The sequence below is a fragment of the Puma concolor genome, chromosome B1 (assembly GCF_028749965.1).
Source record: "Puma concolor isolate L17-30 chromosome B1, mPumCon1.1.hap2, whole genome shotgun sequence".
Lineage (NCBI taxonomy): Eukaryota > Metazoa > Chordata > Mammalia > Carnivora > Felidae > Puma > Puma concolor.
In genome coordinates, this window is record NC_141670.1 from 105,216,666 (window position 1) to 105,239,271 (window position 22,606).

The 22,606-nt window shown below is 37.0% G+C and overlaps 1 protein-coding gene and 1 long non-coding RNA gene across 2 annotated transcripts in view; one reads left to right on the plus strand and one right to left on the minus strand.

The window, feature by feature from the left end:
* Window positions 1-13,740, minus strand: part of LOC112859082 (uncharacterized) — a 38,289-nt gene extending 24,549 nt beyond the window's left edge. Inside the window, exons 1-2 of the long non-coding RNA XR_003223420.2 lie at window positions 12,453-13,740; window positions 11,302-11,361 (exon numbers count right to left, since the gene is read on the minus strand). This is a non-coding gene — a long non-coding RNA (uncharacterized LOC112859082). The remainder of the gene's footprint in view (window positions 1-11,301; window positions 11,362-12,452) is intronic.
* Window positions 13,741-13,836: 96 nt separating this feature from the next.
* MAD2L1 (mitotic arrest deficient 2 like 1) lies at window positions 13,837-21,517 on the plus strand. Its single transcript, XM_025922050.2, has 5 exons — window positions 13,837-14,037; window positions 14,952-15,098; window positions 18,504-18,624; window positions 19,907-20,010; window positions 20,672-21,517. Exons 1-5 carry the CDS (start codon window positions 13,965-13,967, stop codon window positions 20,842-20,844), a joined length of 618 nt encoding a protein of 205 aa, XP_025777835.1. The 5' UTR covers window positions 13,837-13,964; the 3' UTR covers window positions 20,845-21,517.
* Window positions 21,518-22,606: the final 1,089 nt, after the last annotated feature.

Genomic DNA, 22,606 nt, shown 5'->3' on the forward strand with positions numbered 1-22,606 from the left:
TAGAAGTGTCCAAGCAGAAGTGCAGGGCTAAATCATTTCCAAAATATCTCTTAATTGAAAAGTCAATCTTATGTACTTGATGCTTTCTTATTGCCTTCAGCATAATTTGCATCAAGCATTAATCACTCAAAATTTCTACTTTCCTAAAGCCTTAAGTAACTCAAAAATAATTTTAAGATACTTAAAAATTACTATAATTCTGCCTTTAAAGGAAGATTATTAGGGATTCAAACGGCATAGGCAACACACTGTGTGTGTGTAGATACATCCATATTTCAGACTCAAGACTTCTTTCCATTCATTTTCCACCTTTTATATATTTTCACCTCATATACTTAAATGCTCACCATGTTTTAGATACGAAGTCACTGGAAGAGAAAGCAGAAACTGGTAATTTATTAAGTAGAAAAACAATGTATCCAGATAGGAACCAACAGCAATATTCAGTATTTTAAGGACAGCATCAAGATGAAGTTAATATATATGATATTCTGACTTTAAAGAGTTTCAATTTGAGTAAAATTGAGTGAAACTTACTAAAATGATAAGAAATCTGCAGGGTTACTAGAGCTACTACTATCCTTACCTTCTACTCACAAATACAACCACACTAAATTTAACATGCTCATCTGTCAGTTATAATACCAAGGGGAAAAAAGGCAGAAATACTTTACAGAATTTATATAATAAAATGACATAAAACATTAGTAACCATTAAACCTTAGCAAATACAATGAAATATGGCAGTAAAATTAGGAACTGAATGACTCAGGAATGACTCAGGAACTGAATAACATCAGTTTATTGGAATCTTCCATGGTAAAGCTGAAATGTGCAGGCCTACTCTTTGAATCAAGTCAGAACTTAGCAGGGCTCACACAAAAAGAGCAGTGGGAGACAAACTAAACAAGGCCAAAAGGAAAGAGTAGGAACTAAGAAGAAGACTGAAAGTTTGGGGGAATTAAAGAACCAGAAATCAAAGTCACCAAAAATAGGGGAAAAGACAGGGGAAACTGATGAATCTAAGAAAATGAGGCAAACCCAGGGATTCTCCTGATAGAGTACTCACTGCAATTTAAACAGTGAAGAAAACAGTCTTGAGTTCTTCTTGCCTAGACTGTTACTATAGCTTTCCAATGTGTATTTCACATCAGCTACCATCATGTTACTAAAACATGACTTTAATTATATTTTCCTCAAAATATAAAACTTCAAAAACTTCCAGTGGCTTTCTCATGTCTCCTGGGGAAAGCCTCAACTTGTCAGCCTGCCACACAAGACTCCCTAGAACCCAGATGTGATTTAAGTACATGAAGACTGCGTCCTGGGTAAAGTGGGCTAGTTTGGGGCTTACACAATTTTGGTCTATTAAGTACTGTGTCTGTAATGTCTACATCCAATGTCTACCTAGATGTCTATATCCAAAAACGTTATTGTCCTACGTTTTCTTTATGACCCACATCAGACTTAATGTTCTGCATTTAACCTTGCCTTACCATCACCTGTCTTTGTCTGATGAAGTTCCAAGTACTCTTCAAGTTCTATGTCCTTCAAGAAATATTCCCATAGTTATCTTTGACTTCATTTTCTATTTACTGCATACATTCACTTGATTTATCTTATACCTCCTTATTTGTAGCTATTTTAGTGTACTGGCTCTGCAACTAGATTTGCCTGGAAAAGACTGTTTTTCCCCGTTGTCTCCGTACAACTCTACATCATGAGGTAAGTAGTACTCAGTAAAGCATCCTTCAAGGAACAAGGCTCTGTACTGTTATTTCTCCTTGGTTGATTTCTCTTTCAATTCCCCATAATGGCTGCTCCAAAAATCTTTCCAACCCTTTTTTCTTGTCTGCTTCTCTTTGCTCTTCCCCACTTCCCTAAATTGCCTCCTCATCTGTTGAGAAACTGAAGGCTATTTCTCACTTCACTTAGTGTTCCATGAAAAATAAGAATTTACTTATACTCTGCCTCTCTTTTCTTGAATATTTTGATTTTGAAAGAGGGAAATGTCTCTTTTAAGGCTTATTCTCCATTTGGGCCCTTGATGCTACCGCTTTCTGTGGTCTCCAATGTCTGGCTCTATTAGTTACACCTTTCCAACTTTCAACTTCAATTTTTATATTTCTCTGGCTCTTCCTTCCTCTTTATTTTATTCCTAAAAATAAAATTCCCCACACCCAGCAATCACTCATATTATTTCCCCACTCTCCAATTTTCTTACCAACAGACCTTTTGCTGCTGTCTCCTTATCCCTTCCAAACTCCTGGTCAAAGACTTCTGTCCCCTACCATGTGACCCAAATTACTTCCTCTTAGTTCAACAAAGATCTTCTAAGTATAAAATCTGATGTTTTCCCAGTCATTATTTGTGGTTTGTGTACTAGACTACTAAAATAGTATTTTTTTCCCCCTAACTCAAATAGGTATCCCAGGTTTTTACAGCATTCATTCCTCTCATGATTTGCCTCCTACTTCTCCACTTCTGAGTTTCTTTCATTGTCTCTTCTTTCTCCACATATCATTTTATTAGTCATTACTCCCAGATCCTTCCCGGAGTCTTTTCTCTTCCTGACGTAAACTCACTTGAAGGAAAACTAATCCAACTGCACAAACCTGGTTATCATCTCCATGTATACACTTCCTCTATGACCTCTAAGATTATTCTTCAGAGATCAACCAAACACATCTGATCACATTTTCAAAATGCCTCTCAGATTTGTCATCTCTTTGCATTCTTACAGTACTGGATATTCTTTCTTGTTTCCTTTTGTCAGGATTATCCAGAGTTGGTAAGCTGAGCAGTGGGCTGGATTTCAATTACCATTCTGTCCCTTGGCCAGAGCATTTATAAAGTGCACAAAATATGAAACTACTTCTATTGTTGTAATCCTAGTCAGGGTACCCATTTTGGCTGCCTACTCTTAATCAGAAGAGCCAGTGCTCTACCCTGGGCCCTACCTCTTGTCTCTCTTCCTCCATTTTTGGCCTCTTTCCTTGCTTCAACCTTTATCTTAAACTGACAGTCTTCCCTCCTACGTTGAGTATCCATTAGGTTTCCAGCCATTCAGTTACATTGTATTCCACTGTTAGATGAATCCTAGGAGTTTCACATCAGGAATGGAGGGAGGGTCAGGACATAAGGACCCACTATGGATTATCTCAAGGTAGATTATCTAAAATATAGCCCGGTCTTTTACACTTTCAGAACTCACATCCTGCTACAGTCCCTGGCAGAAAATAAGTGCTCAATGAATGTTAGCTATTATAATTATCTCTTGCTTGCGCTAATGTCAACAGAGTGTCTGTCTGTCCTCACCTTTTCCTTAAGCTGCATTAACTAAGGGCTTCTTTAGTTATCCTAAACCAAACATGTACCAGACTCAAGAAAGGTGCTTGGGAAAGTGGGGGAAAGCTATCTAAATAATTATAATAATAATCATTAACACTAATTTAACAATAACAATATATTAACCATAAACCAAATTTTTGGTTATATTATCTCATGTAATCTTCCAAAAACTTTATGGAACAAGTATTATTGCTACTTCCAGTTTACAGATGAGGAAAAAAGTCCTTATATAATCCTTCTTAAATTGTCCAGATATTCTGCCTCTAAAATGTTTCTCTAGAACATGAGAGGATGATGACGTCCTTTTCTTGCACACCTGTCTGTGAACTCTGCTTATGGTAGATTGGTTGGAGACTGCTGCTTCCTCAGACAATTCCATGACTCTCCACCTCTATGCTACCAGTAGTAAAGTTTTTTCATGTGATCCAAGGGGACTTTTACCATATAAGAATTTGTTGAAACTCCTTAGAGCGCTTTTATTCTGTGCCTTCAGCAGGTTTAAGTGGAAAATGAATGGTGTTCAAAAGTTTGGGGCACCCCTTCCCAATGAAAATAATGTATTTTCCTCACAGATTTGGTGTGGCAGAAACCAGCATGGAAAATGATAGTTCAAATTTCCACACAAGCAAGTCAGCCATCCAAGCTACATTTATTCCATATCTACCTGGGAGAGAGGGCAAGTCAGGAACACCATCATCCCCAATTCAGGGTGCCTTATCCTTCAACCAATAGGGTTTATGCACACATACTTTTTTTTTCTTTTTTTTTTAATGTTTACTTATTTTGAAAGAGAGAGAGAAAGGAGCACAAGCGCAGGAGAGAAAGAGAGAGAGGGAGACAGAGAATCCCAAGGAGGCTCTGCCCACCAGCTCAATTCATGAACCGTGAGATCATGACCTGAGCCAAAACTAAGAGTTGGACACCTAACTCACAGAGCCACCCAGGCATCCCCCTGCATACATACTTTTAACTGATGATTTCCAGTGGAAAATGTGCACAAAACAATCCGTTGGGGGGCAGGAAGAACTGTTAGAACTTCTATTTACATTGACTTTTTTAATCTAAGAAAATGAGCTGTGGCAAAATGTAGCAAATGGATTGGCACCACTACCTTCACACGGTCTACATATCAGAAAGTCACAGATCACTCACTACGGGTATATCTTGAGGAAATGAAGGCCAACCAGTTCAAATTTAATTGCCCTCCCTATGCGGGTAGCACTCAGTACTGTGCTAACAACAATTTCAGAAAAATTAACACTCAGGATGTTCTTTCGAAGAAAGAGTGACTTTTTTACATGAATAAGCAAATGTTTTTCAAAAGACAGTCACACTGCTGAGAGAGCATGTTTGTATCAATTTTTTTAAAAAATATCTATACAATTGAAAAACTTGGAAACCAATTTTTCTAATCTATTTATAATTTTTCTAAACTACAAATTAGTTCCGAAGGCTATTAAAAGATAGAAACAATTACTTCAATTAGTTCCAAACTAATAGGAAAATGAGTTTTCGTATTTTTAAGAAATGGGTCAAAACTGCTTTAAACCTTTGTTTAGACCCATTTATTAAAATTATAAAAATACAGACAAATTAAAATAAATAGTAAGTCAACAATGAACTTCTTCCATTTGCATCTTCATGTTTTTGTGATATATTCTTTTTTAGCTCTGATGGTCAAAAAGCCAAAAACAACAAGCTCAAAAACAAACAAACAAACAAACAAAACCCCAAGTATTAAAATAAGCCGAACTAAGTATCAGACTATTATTTATTTTTTAATTGTTTTTAATGTTTGTTTATTTTTGAGAGAGAGACAGAGAGCAAGCAAGGGAGGGACAGAGAGAGAGGGAGATAGAATCCAAAGCAGGCTCCAGGCTCTGTGCTGTCAGCACAGAGAGCCTGATGTAGGGCTCGAATTCATGAGCCATGAGATAATGAGCTGAGCTGAAGTCAGATGCTCAACCAACTGAGCCACCCAGGTGCCCCTAAGTATCAGACTTTTAAATCATTCTTTACAAAAAATTAAACTAAATTTTAAAAAAATAATGAGGCGTATTAACCACATAAATTTTAAGTCATTAATACATTTAGTGAAAGTAAAATAATTTATGTTCTAGTGATATAACAAGAATAATTTTATTTTTTTAAGAGAGAGAGAGTGCACGTGTTTAAGTGGGGGAGAGAGATTGAATCTTCAGCAGTCTCCATGCTCAACAAAAAGCCCAACATGGGGCTCAATCTCATGACTGTGAGATCATGACCTGAGCTAAAATCAAGATTCAGACACTTAACCAACTCAGCCGCCCAGAAACCCTACAAAAATCATGTTTAAAAGAAACATTTCTTTATCTCATCTTTCTTAATTTCTAACATCTGTGTATGTTTTAAATATATATATAAATATTTATTATGCTTATATACATAAAATATAAATATAGCTTAGAAAATGTTTATAATTTAGAGATAAATAAACTTATATTGATGAGTATTCATCACTTTTTCGGTTACTGATGCCATACACCATAAACAACAAGATCTTGGAGAAAGAGGAGAGTACATGCACATTTCCAGAGTCCTTCAAATAACCTTGCTTCAAGTTCAGATATACTTGAGGCATTAGGTAACTTCCTACCCTTCCCACACTCCTGATCTTTTTCCTAAAGTGGCAACCATCCTAGGTATAGAAACACATAACTTCGTAAGTCCTTAAGATGTTCAACCATATTACAACGGTATATTTGGCTGCTTTTATGAGTTAAATATTATAATTTCTTATTAACCTAATGGAAACTAAAGATAACTCAAATTTAATAAAACTCTTAATGTAAAATTCCAGAAATAAAAAGGAACATATCTCATTAATAATTCTTTAATTATACAAACTCATAACCACACCTCACTTAAGAATAACAAAATTCTGTGAATACATTTTAAAATATCTACATGCTAGTCTGTTGTTCCTCATACTAGGACTGCAAGAATACTCTTGGAGATACACAAATGAAACTTCAAGTTTCCTTTTATTTTGATATCAATGTAACACAAGCTTAAAAAGGTACATTCTGGGGTGTCTGGGTGGCTCAGTCGGTTGAGCTTCTGACTTCGGCTCAGGTCATGATCTCACAGTTCGTGAGTTCGAACCCCACGTCGGGCTCTGTGCTGACAGCTAGGAGCCTGGAGCCTGCTTTGGATTCTGTGTCTCCCTCTCTCTCTCTGACCCTCTCCCATTCATGCTCTGTCTCTGTCTCAAAAATAAATAAACATTAAAAAAAAAAATTAAAAAAAAAAAAGGTACATTCTGGATCATCCAAAAGACTACACTAAAAAAGATAATTGCCATCTATTTCAGTGTGAAAAGTTAGCACCTTTATTTACAACTATACTGAGACTAAGCAATAATAAAAAGACACCATTTGATTTTTAATCCACTTGGTCTCTAACACTAAACCTGCAACTCTAGAGTTCAGGAAGCTTTTTTGTTGTCAGTTGATGTTAAATAGATTATGTACCTTACTCAAGAATAAAAAACACTGTCATATTCAATTTATAAGTGGGAAATCCCAGCAGAAATAATAGAATTAATGTGCATGACTGATCTGTAACCTGATAAATATGGCTTGACTACTATATTCTTTGAATGAGCTATAAACACAAGATACAAGTCAGGTTATAAGAGAACTGTTCCAATTTAAAAAGCCAGTTTATCTAAATAGAAAAATATAACCAAATTTAAAGTAAGGTGATTTTCATGCTTTCACAAAGCTTTTTCTTCCCATAAATACTTCATAAATTGATATTCATAAATATTTAAGAAAGATCCAAACTTATTGTTTATTTATTTTATTTTGTTTATAGCACTCTTCAAAAAAATATCTTCCATTTAGTTAAGTAACATCGTGGTCTAATTATCAGTTGATAGATTTAGCACAACTAATTCATCTTTATTTACATATTAGACAACAATACAAATAACCCTACATACAGAATATTCAGAAACAACAAACTAAAAATATACAATAGGCATAAAATGTTAAATCAAATTTAATATATAATTATAAAATCATTTAAGAAATTAAATCTATTTTTATTAATTTAATAGCAACCATGGCTTTTTAATTCTTCACAGAGGCTTTGTGTTGGTAGTTTTATATCTGAAATTGTTCTAAGTTGTTTTGAATTTCAATTATTTTTTTTTTAACTTTTTTTTTTTTTTTTTGGGACAGAGAGACAGAGCATGAACGGGGGAGGGGCAGAGAGAGAGGGAGACACAGAATCGGAAACAGGCTCCAGGCTCTGAGCCATCAGCCCAGAGCCTGACGCGGGGCTCGAACTCACGGACCGCGAGATCGTGACCTGGCTGAAGTCGGACGCTTAACCGACTGCGCCAACCAGGCGCCCCTCAATTATATTTTAAAATACACTGTGCTATCAAATCTAACCGATTGCAGAACTCATTCTTCATATATATATTACACACACATATTCTATCAAACAGTCTCTGGGGATTAAATATGAGTAAGATTATCACCTACCTTTCAAATTACACCTTTTGTTACCTAATCATGATTGAGCCATGAAAAGACTTCCAAGTGACTATATGCCATTATCATTAGAGAATTATAATAAAATACCAAACAAAATCATAACAAAACATGGTAATACTTTCTGGTAAAAACTGCTCATAATTTTCATTACAAGAGCTTATGGAATTATTAATATGTTTCAGTAATATTTTTTCCTAACTTTTACTAAAGATAAGATTATAATATTCTATATGTACAACTGGATCATTAAAAATTATAAATTACACCAGTATAGAGATACATATGTTCACTTTATTAAGCCATTGCTTATTAATAAAATGTCATAATTCAAATTGTTGTGCTATCTTTTTGAATATATGAGCCAACAATCAAAGAAAGTCCTTAGGAGGAAAGTATGTGACGAAAATGGGTCTTTATGACAATATCCTTTTTAAAAAAAAAAAAAAAAAAGCCAGTTCTCCAAACTGACATAATTAATAATTATTACCTATGTACACAATAATTTTTTCTCAAAATTTAAAGATTTTTTTTAATGTTTATTTATTTTTGAGCGAGAGAGAGACAGAGCGCAAGTAGGGGAGGGGCAGAGACAGAGAGACACAGAATCCCAAGAAGGCTCCAGGCTCTGAGCTGTCAGCACAGAGTCTGATGCAGAGCTCAAACTCACCCACCTGGGCCAAAGTCCTCTGCTTAACCAACTGAGACACCCAGGTGCCCCAGTTTTCCCCAAAATTTATTAAATGAATTTCTTACTAAAATTATCATAAAGATAAGTATCCCTCACTGTTTTATCAGATTTAGAATAAACTGTTCTATGTCAAGATATTGGCCTCGAGAATAAAATAACACCTAGTGATTTGAAGGAAAACGCTCATAAGTCTGTAAGAATAATGATTCAACTATTTAAAATGTTTTCTTTTCCATGTATAAAAATACACAAGTTAAATGTAAATATGAATAGTGATTTATTACTATTACTGGTTACTATTTATTACTGATACATTAAATGTTTAAAAGAAAGATATGAATTCTATAATATATTATGATTTAACACTTCATTCTGATGTATTCCACATATACAAATACCTTAGAAGCCACTGAATACATTTTTCTTTTATTTTACTTTGAACAGAAGCACAAATTGAAGCATATTTACACTGAATTTTTAAAAGGTATTATTTCATATGCAAACAGTGCCATCTTCTGGTAGCTGAAACTATGTGTATTGACATAAAATTCATTATGGATTGTAATTGCCATTTTCTTGACAAGTTATGTGTATAGCTTATTGAATAAAAACCTTTAATCTAAAATCAGTTGGTTTTTGTAAAAATAACCTTTAAAAACAAGAGTATTAATTAGCATGTCTTCAAACTGATAAAATTTTTAAAAAAGACTAAGAACTCTAGATTCTACCACTAAATCTTCTAACTAGATATTGAATCTTAGACTAACCATGTAGCCACTCAGGACCTCAGTTTCCTCAACTAGTAGATTGTTTAAATCATCAAATTACTTTCAGTTTAAGGTTCCATTTGATTCTAGCTTTAGAAATGTTTATTTCTGGTTTTAGCAGTCTAATACGGACTATAGGCCTGTTTATGACACACTTTTTCATAGGTATCTCTTTTATTAACATGTGTTTGGTTATGCTCTCTGCTTGAATTTTCTTCAGAAATAAATCTTAAGTTATGTTTATACTTCTCACTGTCCAAATAGCTTTCCTCTAAACATCAGAAAGACTTCATTGAATTGTAAATAAAACTAAACTCAGGTAACTGAAAATAAGGGTTTTTTTTTTTAAGTTTATTTATTTTGAGAGAAAGAGAGGGAGCATGTGTGTGCCAGAGAAAGAGAGGGGGCACTAGACAGAGAGTGGGGGAAAGGCAGAGTGAGAGGGTGAGAGAGAATCACAAGTAGTCTCCTTGCTGTCAGCACTGAGCCCTACATAGGGCTGGATCTCATGAACTGTGACATCATGACCTGAGCTGAAATCAAGAGTCAGACACTTAACCAACTGAGCCACCCAGGCACCTCCCAAAAGCAAGTTTTTAAAAAACATTCTGTAAAGATAAGATGGTTTAAATAAAATAGGTCAATATCAAACAAAACACTCAAAAATTAATAGGGGGACTCTTGGGTGGCTCAGTGGGGTAAGTGTCTGACTCTTAGTTTCTGCTCAGGTCATGATCTCACGGTTTTTGGAGTTCCAGCCCCACAGCTGGCTCACACTGAGTGTGGAGCCAGCTTTGGATTCTCTGTCTCCCTCTCTCTCTCCCCCTCCCCCACTTATGCTGTCTGTCTCTCTCAAAATAAACAAACTTTTTTATAAAACTATTTTTATCATTTATTCATTTTTGAGAGACAGAGACAGAATGTGAGCAGGGGAGGAGCAAAGAGAGAGAGGGAGACAGAGAATCCAAAGCCATGGGATCATACCTGTGCCAAAGTTGGACGCCTAACCGACAGAACCACCCAGGCATCCCCAAAATAAATAATTTTTTAAAAAAGTTAAAAAAAATTAATAGGAAATAAATCTCTCCAAAGCTTCTAGAATCTTAAGTGTTATTGTGTTAAATAAATAGAATAGGCTCAGAGTTTGGGCAGCTCTTCCTAATATCTCCATAGATTTGACCAACACTATCCTGTTGGATTTATCTATACTCCCAATTCTTGCCTCCAAATACCTTGCTCTGATATAGATCTTCTTATTCAAACTTTTACACATCCATCTAGTCCAGGGTCTCAACTTCCTAGGCCTGCATTACTAAAATATCCATTGTGGTCTACTGTTTTTCAAAAAGTAACATAAGGATCATTTGGGATGCTGATTAACATATGTCATATCCTACAGCCCATAGAGTAGACTGTCCAAAAGAAATCTAACATGAGTCACACATGTAATTTTAAATGTTCTTGTAGTCAGATTAAAAAGCTAAAATGAAACAAGTGAAATTAATCCAATGCATGTAAAAATATCATTTCAATATGTAATCAATTGAAAAACATAATATTTTACATTCTTTTTCTTTTATACTAAGTCTTTGAAATCAGGTATTTTTATACTTATAGCATATCTCAATTTGGATAAGCACACTTCAAGTGCCTAAGAGCCATCTGTGGCTAGTGGTTATGGTATTGGACTGCATTAGATTTGGAGAAGGTGGAATAAAAGGCAGGAACGTACATATAGCAAAATACCAAAGTGATTCTTTCACACTCTCAAGTATGAGGGCCACCACTCTAGACTGTCCTGTACATAATCCATTCTACAACCACTACTGAAATTTACACCTGAGAAATGCCCCTTCAATTATGTCAGTTCTAAGAAACTACATATCCCTGGTACCTCCAATTTAATCAACTCATGTGGATATTCAAATCTCCCAAAATGTGGCCTCACCTCATTCATCTAATCGGTTCTCCAATTTGAAAATGTCTTGGGCTCTTCCATGAAATTTTCCTAGGGAAATATTAAAATGATCATTCAATCAACAAATATTGATGAAGTACCCATAAAATGTCAACATGGATCCTCCATGGTAAAAGGGAAGATGTTAACACAAATCGTTACATAATTATTACAATTCCACTGTTTTCATTGTAACACTGAAAGCAATGCTCTGAAATAGTGCTAATGAGATGCTAATATAGAGCAGGACCTTATAGAGAGGTCAAAGAAAATTTCTAGAATACAGTTACATTTAAATAAAAAAATAATATAAATATAATTAGAAGTCTGAACAGATAGAAATTTCTAGGCAGAGAAAAGCACATTATCAAAAGCCCTGAGGTGGAAAAGTGACTAACAGAAGAGGCAGATTGGGAAAATAATCTGAAAAGGGGCTGCTGAGTTAGGCAGAAGGCTGATAAGGCCAAATTTATGAGACTTCAATCTGTCCCGTCCCTTCCCTTCCCTTCCCTCCCCTTCCCTTCTTTCTTTCATTTATTTAGAGACAGGGGAGAGAGAGAGAGGTGGTGGGGAGGAGCAGAAGTTAAGGGAGAAGAGAGAATCTTGTGACTGTGAGATCATGACCTGAGCTGAAATCAAGAGTCGGACCAACTACCACAACTGCCACGCGGGTGCCGCCTTTATTTTTTCAACTATGCATTTTTAAACAAAACTAGATTACAAAGTCCTCAAAAAGTACAGACCTGGCCTTTTTTTTTTTTTTGGAAAGAGAGACACAGCGTGAGCCAGGGAAGGGAGAAAAAGCAAGGGAGACAGAGAATCTGAAACAGGCTCCAGGCTGTCAGTGCAGAGCCTGTCTTAGGGCTTGAACCCATGAGCCGCGAGATCATGACTTGAGGCGAAGTAGGACGTTCAAAGAACTGAGCCACCCAGTGCCCCACAGACTTTACCTTCAAAGGTTAATTATTTCTTACATCTCTTCATAGAACACAAAAAACGTATTTAATAAATACTTCTATACATGGAAAACATACATTTTTCTAGCCATTTGAATTCTGGAATCTCCAAAATTATACCAACAATTATTTGCATCTTCAGATAATTTAAAAACTATATCACTATGAAACTGAAGGAAGTCTTACCTGAAGTGCTGAGTATTAATATAAAATTCCTTAGAAAGACAGACAATTTTTATTCGTAGTAAGGTGGGCATCATGCTCTACCAGTCTTATGCCAGAATTCTGACTCTAAGTTCCTGGTGGAAAGAGTGAAAAGTTGGTGATTTAAACACACAGATGAATCCTTAAAAGGGATCTCCATGAAGTCAGAGACTGTAAGTATGAGAAAGCTTATAGAAGAGCTATTTGGCAAAAGCCTCTGGCCAACAACTAGCAAAACAAAGAGAACCTCAGACTAAGAAACACAAGGACATTAATTCTGCTAACAGCCAGGGGCTTGGAAGAGAAACCCAGATCTTCAATGAGATTCCACTTGCAGACGCCTTTACTTCAACAGTGTGAGACCCTTAAGCAGAGCACTCTGCTATACCATACCAACTCCGGACCTACACGACTACGATAACAAATGGGTGATATTTTAAACCATTAATTTGTAGTAATTTGTTACAGAACAATAGAAAAGCAACACACTCAGGCACTTCTCATATAATTAAATAGCAAAGTATGTCTGGAACAAAGTTTTTGAGACTTCATTTTACAAATAATTTTGCTAGCTGCTTCAAGGCGGATAAAATTTTTGCGAAAATTGTTTCACAATTGACACGAACATTAATTATGCACTCTCTGAAATATTTCTCATCCTAATGTAAAGTCATTGAATTTGTGAGTCAAAATTCCCCTGAAGGTTCTTCAGTGTAGATGGGCCTTTTTGGTGCAATGAACTTACTCCTCACCACCTTGCCTGTGGGTGCAAAGTGCGCGGGATGGACGGAGCACAAGCTAGACTGCCAGATGCAGCCTCCAGCCGCTCCTGACCGCCTTACAGTGAGGCCGGGTGGAAGTAGGCTGAGCCCAGGACAGACATAGACACAGGACAAAAAAGGTTGCGGCTCATCCCTTTAACCCTAACCTAATTTCTCGGGAAAAGCCGCTCTCTCATACAGTAATCGTGCTCTCCAAGGCTGTGGCTTGGCTACCGCGCACACGGTTTCTTTACGAACTGCCAAAGCGTCTAGCAAAAGTTTCAAGCGCCCACTAGGGATCACTGGTGCCACTTAAGGTGCAGCTGGCGAACGGTTCATATCGCTTTGAAAATATCTATGAAACTCAGAAAAATTGTGCTCCCTGGCAGGCCTAAGGAGTGGCAACTAAAACCATATCGCCCTCCTCCTTCCTCGACGCAGTCTAGATTCCCACAACTAGAGGAGCCAGACCGGGACGCTCCAGACCCGGACTACCCGGAAATGCGTGACCACGCCTACCTACTGCGCCTGCGCGAGGAAACAGCTCAGGCGAGCGCAGACAGGCCCGACCCCGCCCCGTGGGGCGGGACCTAGAGGTTTGTCACGCCTGCGCAAAGGACCCGACGGCACGCTGCGTCGTTACTTTTGAAACGAGTGGCGGGGAAGTGTTGTGAAAGTCCCTGCTGTAGCTGTCTGCCGGGTGGAAGCGCGGCCCTTCGCTGTAGGCCTGGCAATGGCGCTGCAGCTCTCCCGGGAGCAAGGCATCACCCTGCGCGGCAGCGCCGAAATCGTGGCTGAGTTCTTCTGTAAGTCTTCCTCGCGCAGGCCGGAGGGCGGGAGAACTGAGGCCAGGCCGCCCGGTAGGCCCACGGCTCGGCCACGGAGGCTGGGTAAGCGCGGGGGCGAGGTTGCGGGGGTGCCGAGAGGCCCGGAATTCAAGCCCTCTCTGCCCCAGCCTCCTGCCCGGCTGGAGAATATAGGAGGAGGCGCATGCAGGCGCCGTTTCCGGATGCGTTGCTAATGGAGCTGGAGGCCTAGGTACTGCTGAACCGAGGCCTGTCTCTTGTCGTAGCCCCATCACCTGCCGAATTGCTTTAAACTGCTGATCATATGCACTTCCTCACCTGCCCCTCCCACCCCACCACCACCCAGGTCTCAGCGACTTGAGACGGAACACGACCGGGGTGGAGACCGTGTATGTTTTTAAGAACCCGATCTTCACGCTTTGATTTTGGTGTTGGGGTGATGAACTAGACTTTAGGAGGCTCGCTGTTCTGGACCAGGCCACTTGTACCTTCTGATAGAAACCGGCAGGATTTGTGAGGGGAAAAGGAAAAAGAAAAGAGAGGGTTGCCTGGAGCATTGGACCAGTAAAATCAGTTGCTAACTCAGACGCAAAAGCCGATCTTGACATCCTCTAGCCCGAATTTGGACTTGGATTACAGTGAGCTGAAATTTGACGGTAGTAGATTAATATAGTTTGGCGTTTTTTATTGCCACATAAGTGCAGGTATCGCGTTCTTTTACTTAGAAGCAAGATTTTAAGGATTTTTAATTCCACTTTTTACCTATTCTAATTTCAGCGACACACCCATAAACACGTGTCTAGGCATTTACAGTTTTATACCATTAATGAAATCATAGCCACAGCTAAATATGTTTTATTTTACGGAGTTACAAAGTGATAATAACTTTTCTTTAACATTCCTTTTGTTTTCAGCATTTGGTATCAACAGCATTTTATATCAGCGTGGCATATATCCATCTGAAACCTTTACTAGAGTGCAGAAATATGGACTCACCTTGCTTGTAACAACTGATCCTGAGCTCATAAAATACCTAAATAATGTGGTGGAACAACTAAAAGGTATTTAACTGTTGGAAACAATTTTGAGTTTTGCAGGCCTTCTATGACCCTTCCTTCCGGGCATCTTGGTGGTCGTTTTTTAGCTCTGTATATAAAAGTGTAAAACACTACAATCTCAAATATAATGACTCTCAATTGGAAGAAAGCAAAAATATATAAATTGAAAGAAATTCCACTTTTACCCTACATTTTGAGTGAGTTGAATATTTTGATGTTAGGTATCTGATACAGCTTCACAAAACAATCTCCATCAAGTCCCTTAGAAATGATTTTTGCAGTTCATGTGGCCAGATGGAACAAATTAGAATTTAATGTACTTATGATGGTGTTCATTGTCTGAGAAAAATCCACTGTATTTTTAACACGATATATTTTCTGTAGCTGCCTGGAGTTTAAAGCCATCGTTATGTTAGAATAAAGGAAAATAAAATTAGATCCAACCTGGGAATTAAACTTAAAAAAGTACAACTACTAAGTAATAGGACACCCAGTAGAAGTTTCTTATTTTTACCTATTTCCATTTGTTTTTGTTTTTGTTTTTGTTTTTAAATCCTGGGACGCCTGGGGGGCTCAGTTGGTTGAGCATCCGACTTGGGCTCAGTTCATGATCTCAGGGCTCCTGAGTTTGAGCCCTGCAATGGGCTCTGCTGTCAGCACAGAACCCACTACAGATCCTCTGACTCTTGTCTTTCTCTCTTTCAAAAATAAATAAACATTAAAAAAAAAAAAATCCTGCCTGTAAGTCAGTAAGCCTTTTCTATCTGAACACTCATTGTTTTTCCTTAGCTCAAGAAGTTACTGTATTGGATCACAATACTTATTCTCCATCTATTCCTTTTTTTTTTTTTTTTTTTTTAAATTTTTTTTTTTTTTCAACGTTTATTTATTTTTGGGACAGAGAGAGACAGAGCATGAACGGGGGAGGGGCAGAGAGAGAGGGAGACACAGAATCGGAAACAGGCTCCAGGCTCTGAGCCATCAGCCCAGAGCCTAACGCGGGGCTCGAACTCACGGACCGCGAGATCGTGACCTGGCTGAAGTCGGACGCTTAACCGACTGCGCCACCCAGGCGCCCCTCCTTTTTTTTTTTTATCTTGTTTTTCTCCACTTAGGATTCTCATTTCTATTTTTTCTGTGTTGTAAGATGTTTCTCCCTACCTCCCCATTTGACCTCCCAAAATAATAGTTCCAAAAAACACTGCAGTTAGTCACCTATTTTTTTCTTTTTAATTCATAAGCCATCTATGTTTTTTCAAGTAGCTTTATTTTTAAAATTACATTAATTGTGGGGAGCCTGGGTGGCTCAGTAGGTTAAGTGTCCGACTTCTGCTAAGGTCATGATATCATGGCTTGTAAGTTCAAGCCTGCATCAGGCTCTGTGATGACAGCTCAGAGCCTGGAGCCTGCTTCAGATTCTGTCTTCATCTCTCTGCCCCTCCCCTGCTTGCGCAGTGTTTCTGTTTCTCAAATATAAACAAACATTAAAAATTTTTTAAAAATAGCATTAATTATATTTCTATTGCCTTTAGAACTAAATCATCTGTAATCCTGTATTAGGGCTGCCCTCAGATTATTTAGCCTGAAACCTCTAAGTAAGTATGAATCTATGTCATCTTAATTTGATAGAGAAGCAAGCCTGGCCTAAGCTAATGGTTTTGGGTTTTCTCCTTTAAGATTACACTCATGACATTTCACCTCAGATGTAGGTAGACCTTTCTATTTAACTTTTCCCATTTATTTTAGTTAACATGGAGGAATTGTTCTTAGAGGCAAATTGGTCTATTTGAATCCCATCCCTCTTGCCTTCTTAAGGACTTTACCCTTTTTCTTCTCTGATATTTTTGACTCCTTTGTTTTGAGTTACTTTCATTGGTTTAGTCAGTCTTTAGTTTTAAAAGAAAATAATTCCACCTACTCCACATCTTTAACTTACTAACCAGTCTCCTTTTCAGAACTAAATTGATAAAAAGTTGTTGATATATGCCAAGGGGTCAGCAATGGTCCCAGGCCATATCTAGCAAGTGGCCTATTTTTGTACAGCCTACAAAGAATATTTTCAAATTTGTAAAGGGTTGTTTTTTAAAAGAGTATGCAACAGAGACCTAGGTGGCCCACATGCCCTCGATACTACTAAATTGTTTTGTCTCTTAAAAAACAACAACAAACTGCTGATTCCTGAGTATACTGCCCCAATATCTAAGATTAATTCAGGGCTCATTCTGAGGCCTTCTCATTATAACCTCTCTAGATCTCTGACATACATAGATAGCTTCACTAATCTTTGTGTAGTTGACTCACAAACATACATCTAGCCCAACTCTCCTAACTCTGTGCTCATATATTAAATGAGTCCCTTGATATCTTCATGTGACTATCCCAGTGATATTTCAAACTCAGCATATGAAAAATGGGGCTCCTGGCTGGCTCAGTCAGTGGAGCATGGGACTCTTGATCTTGGGGTTATCTCAGTGAATGTATCAGTAATCCAACTAGTGATAAAAACCAGAAACTTAGGAGGTATCCCTGAGTCTTTCCTCTTCCTTACTCTCAAGTATTCAATAAATCTTAACAACTTTAACCATGAAATCTCTTGAATGTATCTACTGATCCATCTCTACCATTTTATCCTTCTATAAGCCTTCATTACTTCTTACTTGAATTACTAATTAATTTTAGTGACCCTAGATCCCCTCTTTACCTCCAGTCTACTTTCCACCTCACCCCCAGAAGGATAGTTTTGAAATATAAATTTAATTACATCACACCCTCCTTCAAACACAATAATGACTTCCCTCATTCTTGAGATATAACTTCTTTAATTTGGCCCACGTGGCCTTGAATGGTTTGACCCCTATGTGTCCTGCTAAACTTGCCTTCGTTCTCCCCGTAACTGCAGTTGTATTGGCTTTTTTTTAAGTCCTCTAGTCAGATGCTCTTCCCTTTTTAATATTTAAGACCTATACCGTTTTCTGTATATTTTTGCATATTTAATAGTATTTATTCTTAGAACTAAACTCAAATGACAACTCCCTGAATGAACGAAATTTTCCTGTATTCACTCTCTGCATCAAATACCGCACCTTCATAGCATTCATCACAATTATAATCTTACATTTATTGGCGCAGTGGTTAGATTAATCCTCCACTCCTACATTTTACCTTAGATTAGGATGGAAGTACTGCATGTTCACTACTCTGTTCTCAGCACTCAGTACTGTATCTGGTACAAATACGGAGAATTCAAAAACAGGAGCTAGGTTATTGTGGGGCAAGTTTCCTGTACAGGTTGGAGGAGTTCCAAAATACTAGGGGTAGGAATTTGCAGACAATAGGAAGTGAGACCTGAGAAGAGAACTGCTTTGTGATGCAGTGGATCAAAAAAAGATGCCTTGTTATGTATTCCAGATTGGTTATACAAGTGTTCAGTTCAGAAACTGGTGGTAGTCATCTCAAATATTGAGAGTGGTGAGGTCCTTGAAAGGTGGCAATTTGATATTGAGTGTGACAAGACTGCAAAAGATGACAGGTAAGTATGAATTAAATTACTTCCACTTTTATATATTTTTTTGCAAAATTTCTTTTCCTTACTAAAGGAGTTCTAATTATATTGAACTTAGTTTTATATAAGGTAATTTGCTTCTAAGTATGCTTGATTTGACCTAATCCCCTGTGGAAAAGAATAGGGCTCATAAACTGTGCTCACAAAAAAATTGTGCATATCATGGACATAATTGCCTTTAGTCTAAATCCATGAATTACAGACTTTAGTGTTTATGATGCTATATGAGAAGCTACACATGATGGACTAGGTGGGCCATTTAATGAATTGTTTAAAGGTACTTTTAAGACCAGGAAGTATTATCCTAGACTTTTCTCCCAGCTTAACATGCAGCTCTACTGGGGCCCCTGGGTGGCTCAGTCAGTTAAGCATCTGACTCTTGATTTCAGCTCAGGTCATGATCTCATGGTTTGTGAAATCAAACCCCATGTCTGGCTTTGTGCTGACAGTGTGGAGCCTGCTTGCGATTCTCTCTCTCTCTCTCTCTCTCTCTCTCTCTCTCTCTCTCTCTCTCTCTCTCTCTCTCTGTCCCTGCCCCGTTCACGCTGTCTCTCAAAATAAATGAATAAACAAAAAATAAATAAAAGATGCAGCTCTACTGTATTTCATTTAATGCCACAAACTTCCTGCAACACTTCATAAACTGAAGTTTGCGGATCCCCCAAATGGGAAATGCCCATCATTATAGGCTAATTTCTAGCATTGTCTTAAGCATGCTTATCTATAAACTGAGAACTGTTTCTCAGAATGAAATATAGATTGTTTCTGAAACCTTTGGTCTATTTTAGAAAAGTTTTAACTTATACAAATAATTTGATGCCCAATTAACGTCTTTTTGAGGCAGTAGGGAATTAGACATTTAGGCAATACTAAAAATGCCAAAATGATTATACTGATTAAATATTTTAGATACTACTTGTTATCTTTATTTTAGGAAGTACTGAAGTTTTTCTAATTTGAAGCACTTGACAGGTTTTCTAATCATATGCTACTGAATAACTTGATACTAAGATCAGCCCTAAAAACGATTGGGAGGATAAATGAAATAACAGAGATAATACTGTGCCTACTAGGTTAGAGATTCTAAGGATACATATTATACTCCTGTATATTTAAACATTTAAAAAAAAAAAACCTTTTGAATGCATTACTTATTTGATTTGGGAAATATTTAATCAGTTAAATAATCTTACCAATGTTTTAAATAACTTGTTAAAACTTAAATTAATTGATTTGGTTTCTTTGGTAGTGCACCCAGAGAAAAGTCTCAGAAAGCTATCCAAGATGAAATCCGTTCAGTGATCAGACAGATCACAGCTACAGTGACATTTCTGCCACTGTTGGAAGTTTCTTGTAAGTATTATACAAATTTCACATGCTTTTATTAAATTTTTTCTTAATTATCAGTGTCCTGTAATACAAATGAGAAAAATGTTACAAAGCAAAAGTAATGCTATATGCATCTTATTTAGAAGTGCGGTAAAGGAATGAAAGTAGTCTACACTACTCACTCTAAAATATTTTGATGTAATTCCGTTCATTTTTATTTTCTACACATGTCTATGTATATAATGAAGACTTTTAGCTATAATTGTGTCTTTTTTTTTCTAACTTAGTTACTCTTTCATTCATCAAATCTATCCTGCATACCTGCTATCTGCCAGACACTGTTCTGGGCACTGGGATACATCAGTCACAAAACCAAGATGTTACTATCGTTTCTATGGCTTACATTCATGCTACCTCGTGATTAATTCTTTCTGCAAATATTTTTAATGGTTCTCTCATTAAAGGAAAAAAATTCAGTTTTTTTCATAAGATAAAGTAAAAGGAGTACAATATTTTCTGTAAAATTTCCATTGAGGAAAAACAGTTAGCTAACAATTAACTGATTAGAGATCCGACTAAAGTAGCTTTTCTGACACTATAGGTGGTTCAAATGTGAGAGGAACACGGAGAGTAGTTTTACTTTTGAAAAAATAATGGTACTTTAATGATCTTGTCCCCAATTTAGGTTCATTTGATCTACTGATTTATACAGACAAAGACTTGGTTGTACCTGAAAAATGGGAAGAATCGGGACCACAGTTTATTACCAATTCTGAGGAAGTCCGTCTTCGTTCGTTTACTACTACGATCCACAAAGTAAATAGCACAGTGGCCTACAAAATTCCTGTCAATGACTGAGGATAAGGACTGTGATGTACTTGTAATTCTCAGATGTGGTTTTCCTGGAACCGAGTCAACTATAGTTGATCCGTTTTGTTTCATTGGTTAACTTTTAGATGGGGAAAACTTAACATTACGCTTTCACTGAACTGTGCATAATTGTTCCATTTTTTGGTACCTGTATGACTTTATACAGGGTTGACCTACATTATTGCACACTATTCAAAAGGGGACTAGGAGATTACATCAGCATTGTTATGTCAATTCCTTTGAGAGTGGTAACCATAGATGGCAAACTTTTGTTATAAAGCTAAATGCCTTCTTAAATCAGATCTTTTTTGGTCAAGTACCTTGACTCAGAATATAGGTAGGGAGATGTTTAAATATAAAATATAGCAAAATAAGTCTGAATATTCAAAGTCTTTGTTTAGATTCTGAAATTACCCAATAAGAATCTGTAAGTAATTAAATATTGCTCCTATTAGGTCCTTTTGCCATTTATTTCATTTGTATAGTTTCCATATTGAAAACATTTCCAATTATTTGATTTTAATTTATATAACCTGAGCCTACAAAGGTATGAATATTTCTACTTCAAATTCCTATGATACAGAACTCTTAAAAAGTTTTTTTTTTATGGTTTATAAAATCAAGCTTTAAATGATGATGAAATAAATGTGTACGTTTTAAATTTGTCTTAAAATATTTTTATTTTTATATTGGTGTGAGTGCTTAGTCTAACTCTTTACATGTATTAACTTCCACTATTAAGTAAATACACATAGCATCCATTCATTCAAAAATTATGGTATGGACCTGTTAATGTGCCAAGTGGCCAGGATGAATGAAACAATCCTGGATGCTCATTTTCATAACAGTGCTATTCACAGTAACCAAGCAGTGGAAGGAACCCAAATGTCCATCAGATGAATGGGTAAACAAAATGTGATGTATACGTGCAATGAAATAAAATTCAGCTTTAAAAAGGAAGGAGGGGTGCCTGGGTGGGCCTGGCCTGGACTCTGATTCAGTTTTGTTTACCATAGAGGAATGAAAAACAGCATGCTCTAGTAGAGCCTATCAGGGTCTGAAATAGAGCCTCAGAAGGGACTGAACCACATCTGGTCTTCAGGATCCTTCTCCCAGTGTCCCCAGCTGGATAGGGAAATCAAGCTTCCGTGATTACAATGTTTACGATAGAGGTAACAGTCTCCAGTATTAGTTGACTTTTGCTGCTTGGCAAACAACCATAGAATAATGATAAGCACTTTTTCCCCTGTAAGTCTGGGTCATCTGGGGTGCTTATCTTATTCTCAGGCAAATCTGCAGGTCACATGTCTTACTCAACTAGTGAAGGAGCAATGGCTATCCAGGATTCTTCAAGCTTAGCTTCAGAACTTTAACGCTGACATTTTTTCCCACATTCCACTATATGGGCAAGTCTTATGGCTAAGCCAAACTTCAATAGGGCAGGGAAGTATGCTCCCATGGAGTTGGAGAGAAGGGTGTGTGAAAACCTGATGAAAGTGATACTATACAGCAAAGATCAGAATAGCTATAATAATCCTATATTGTAACTCCCGTTTTCCACCAGATGTCACTAATGCTGCAATACTTACTCAAGGTGAATTTCTTTTGACTCTAAAAAACTAGACTATTCAGCTTTTCTTATTGGAAATTAACATTGGGATTTCTGGCTACAAAAATATAAAGACATCAGAGGAAGAAAGCACAGCATCTGTTACTTGTTAGGCACTTTACATGAATTCTTTCATTTAAT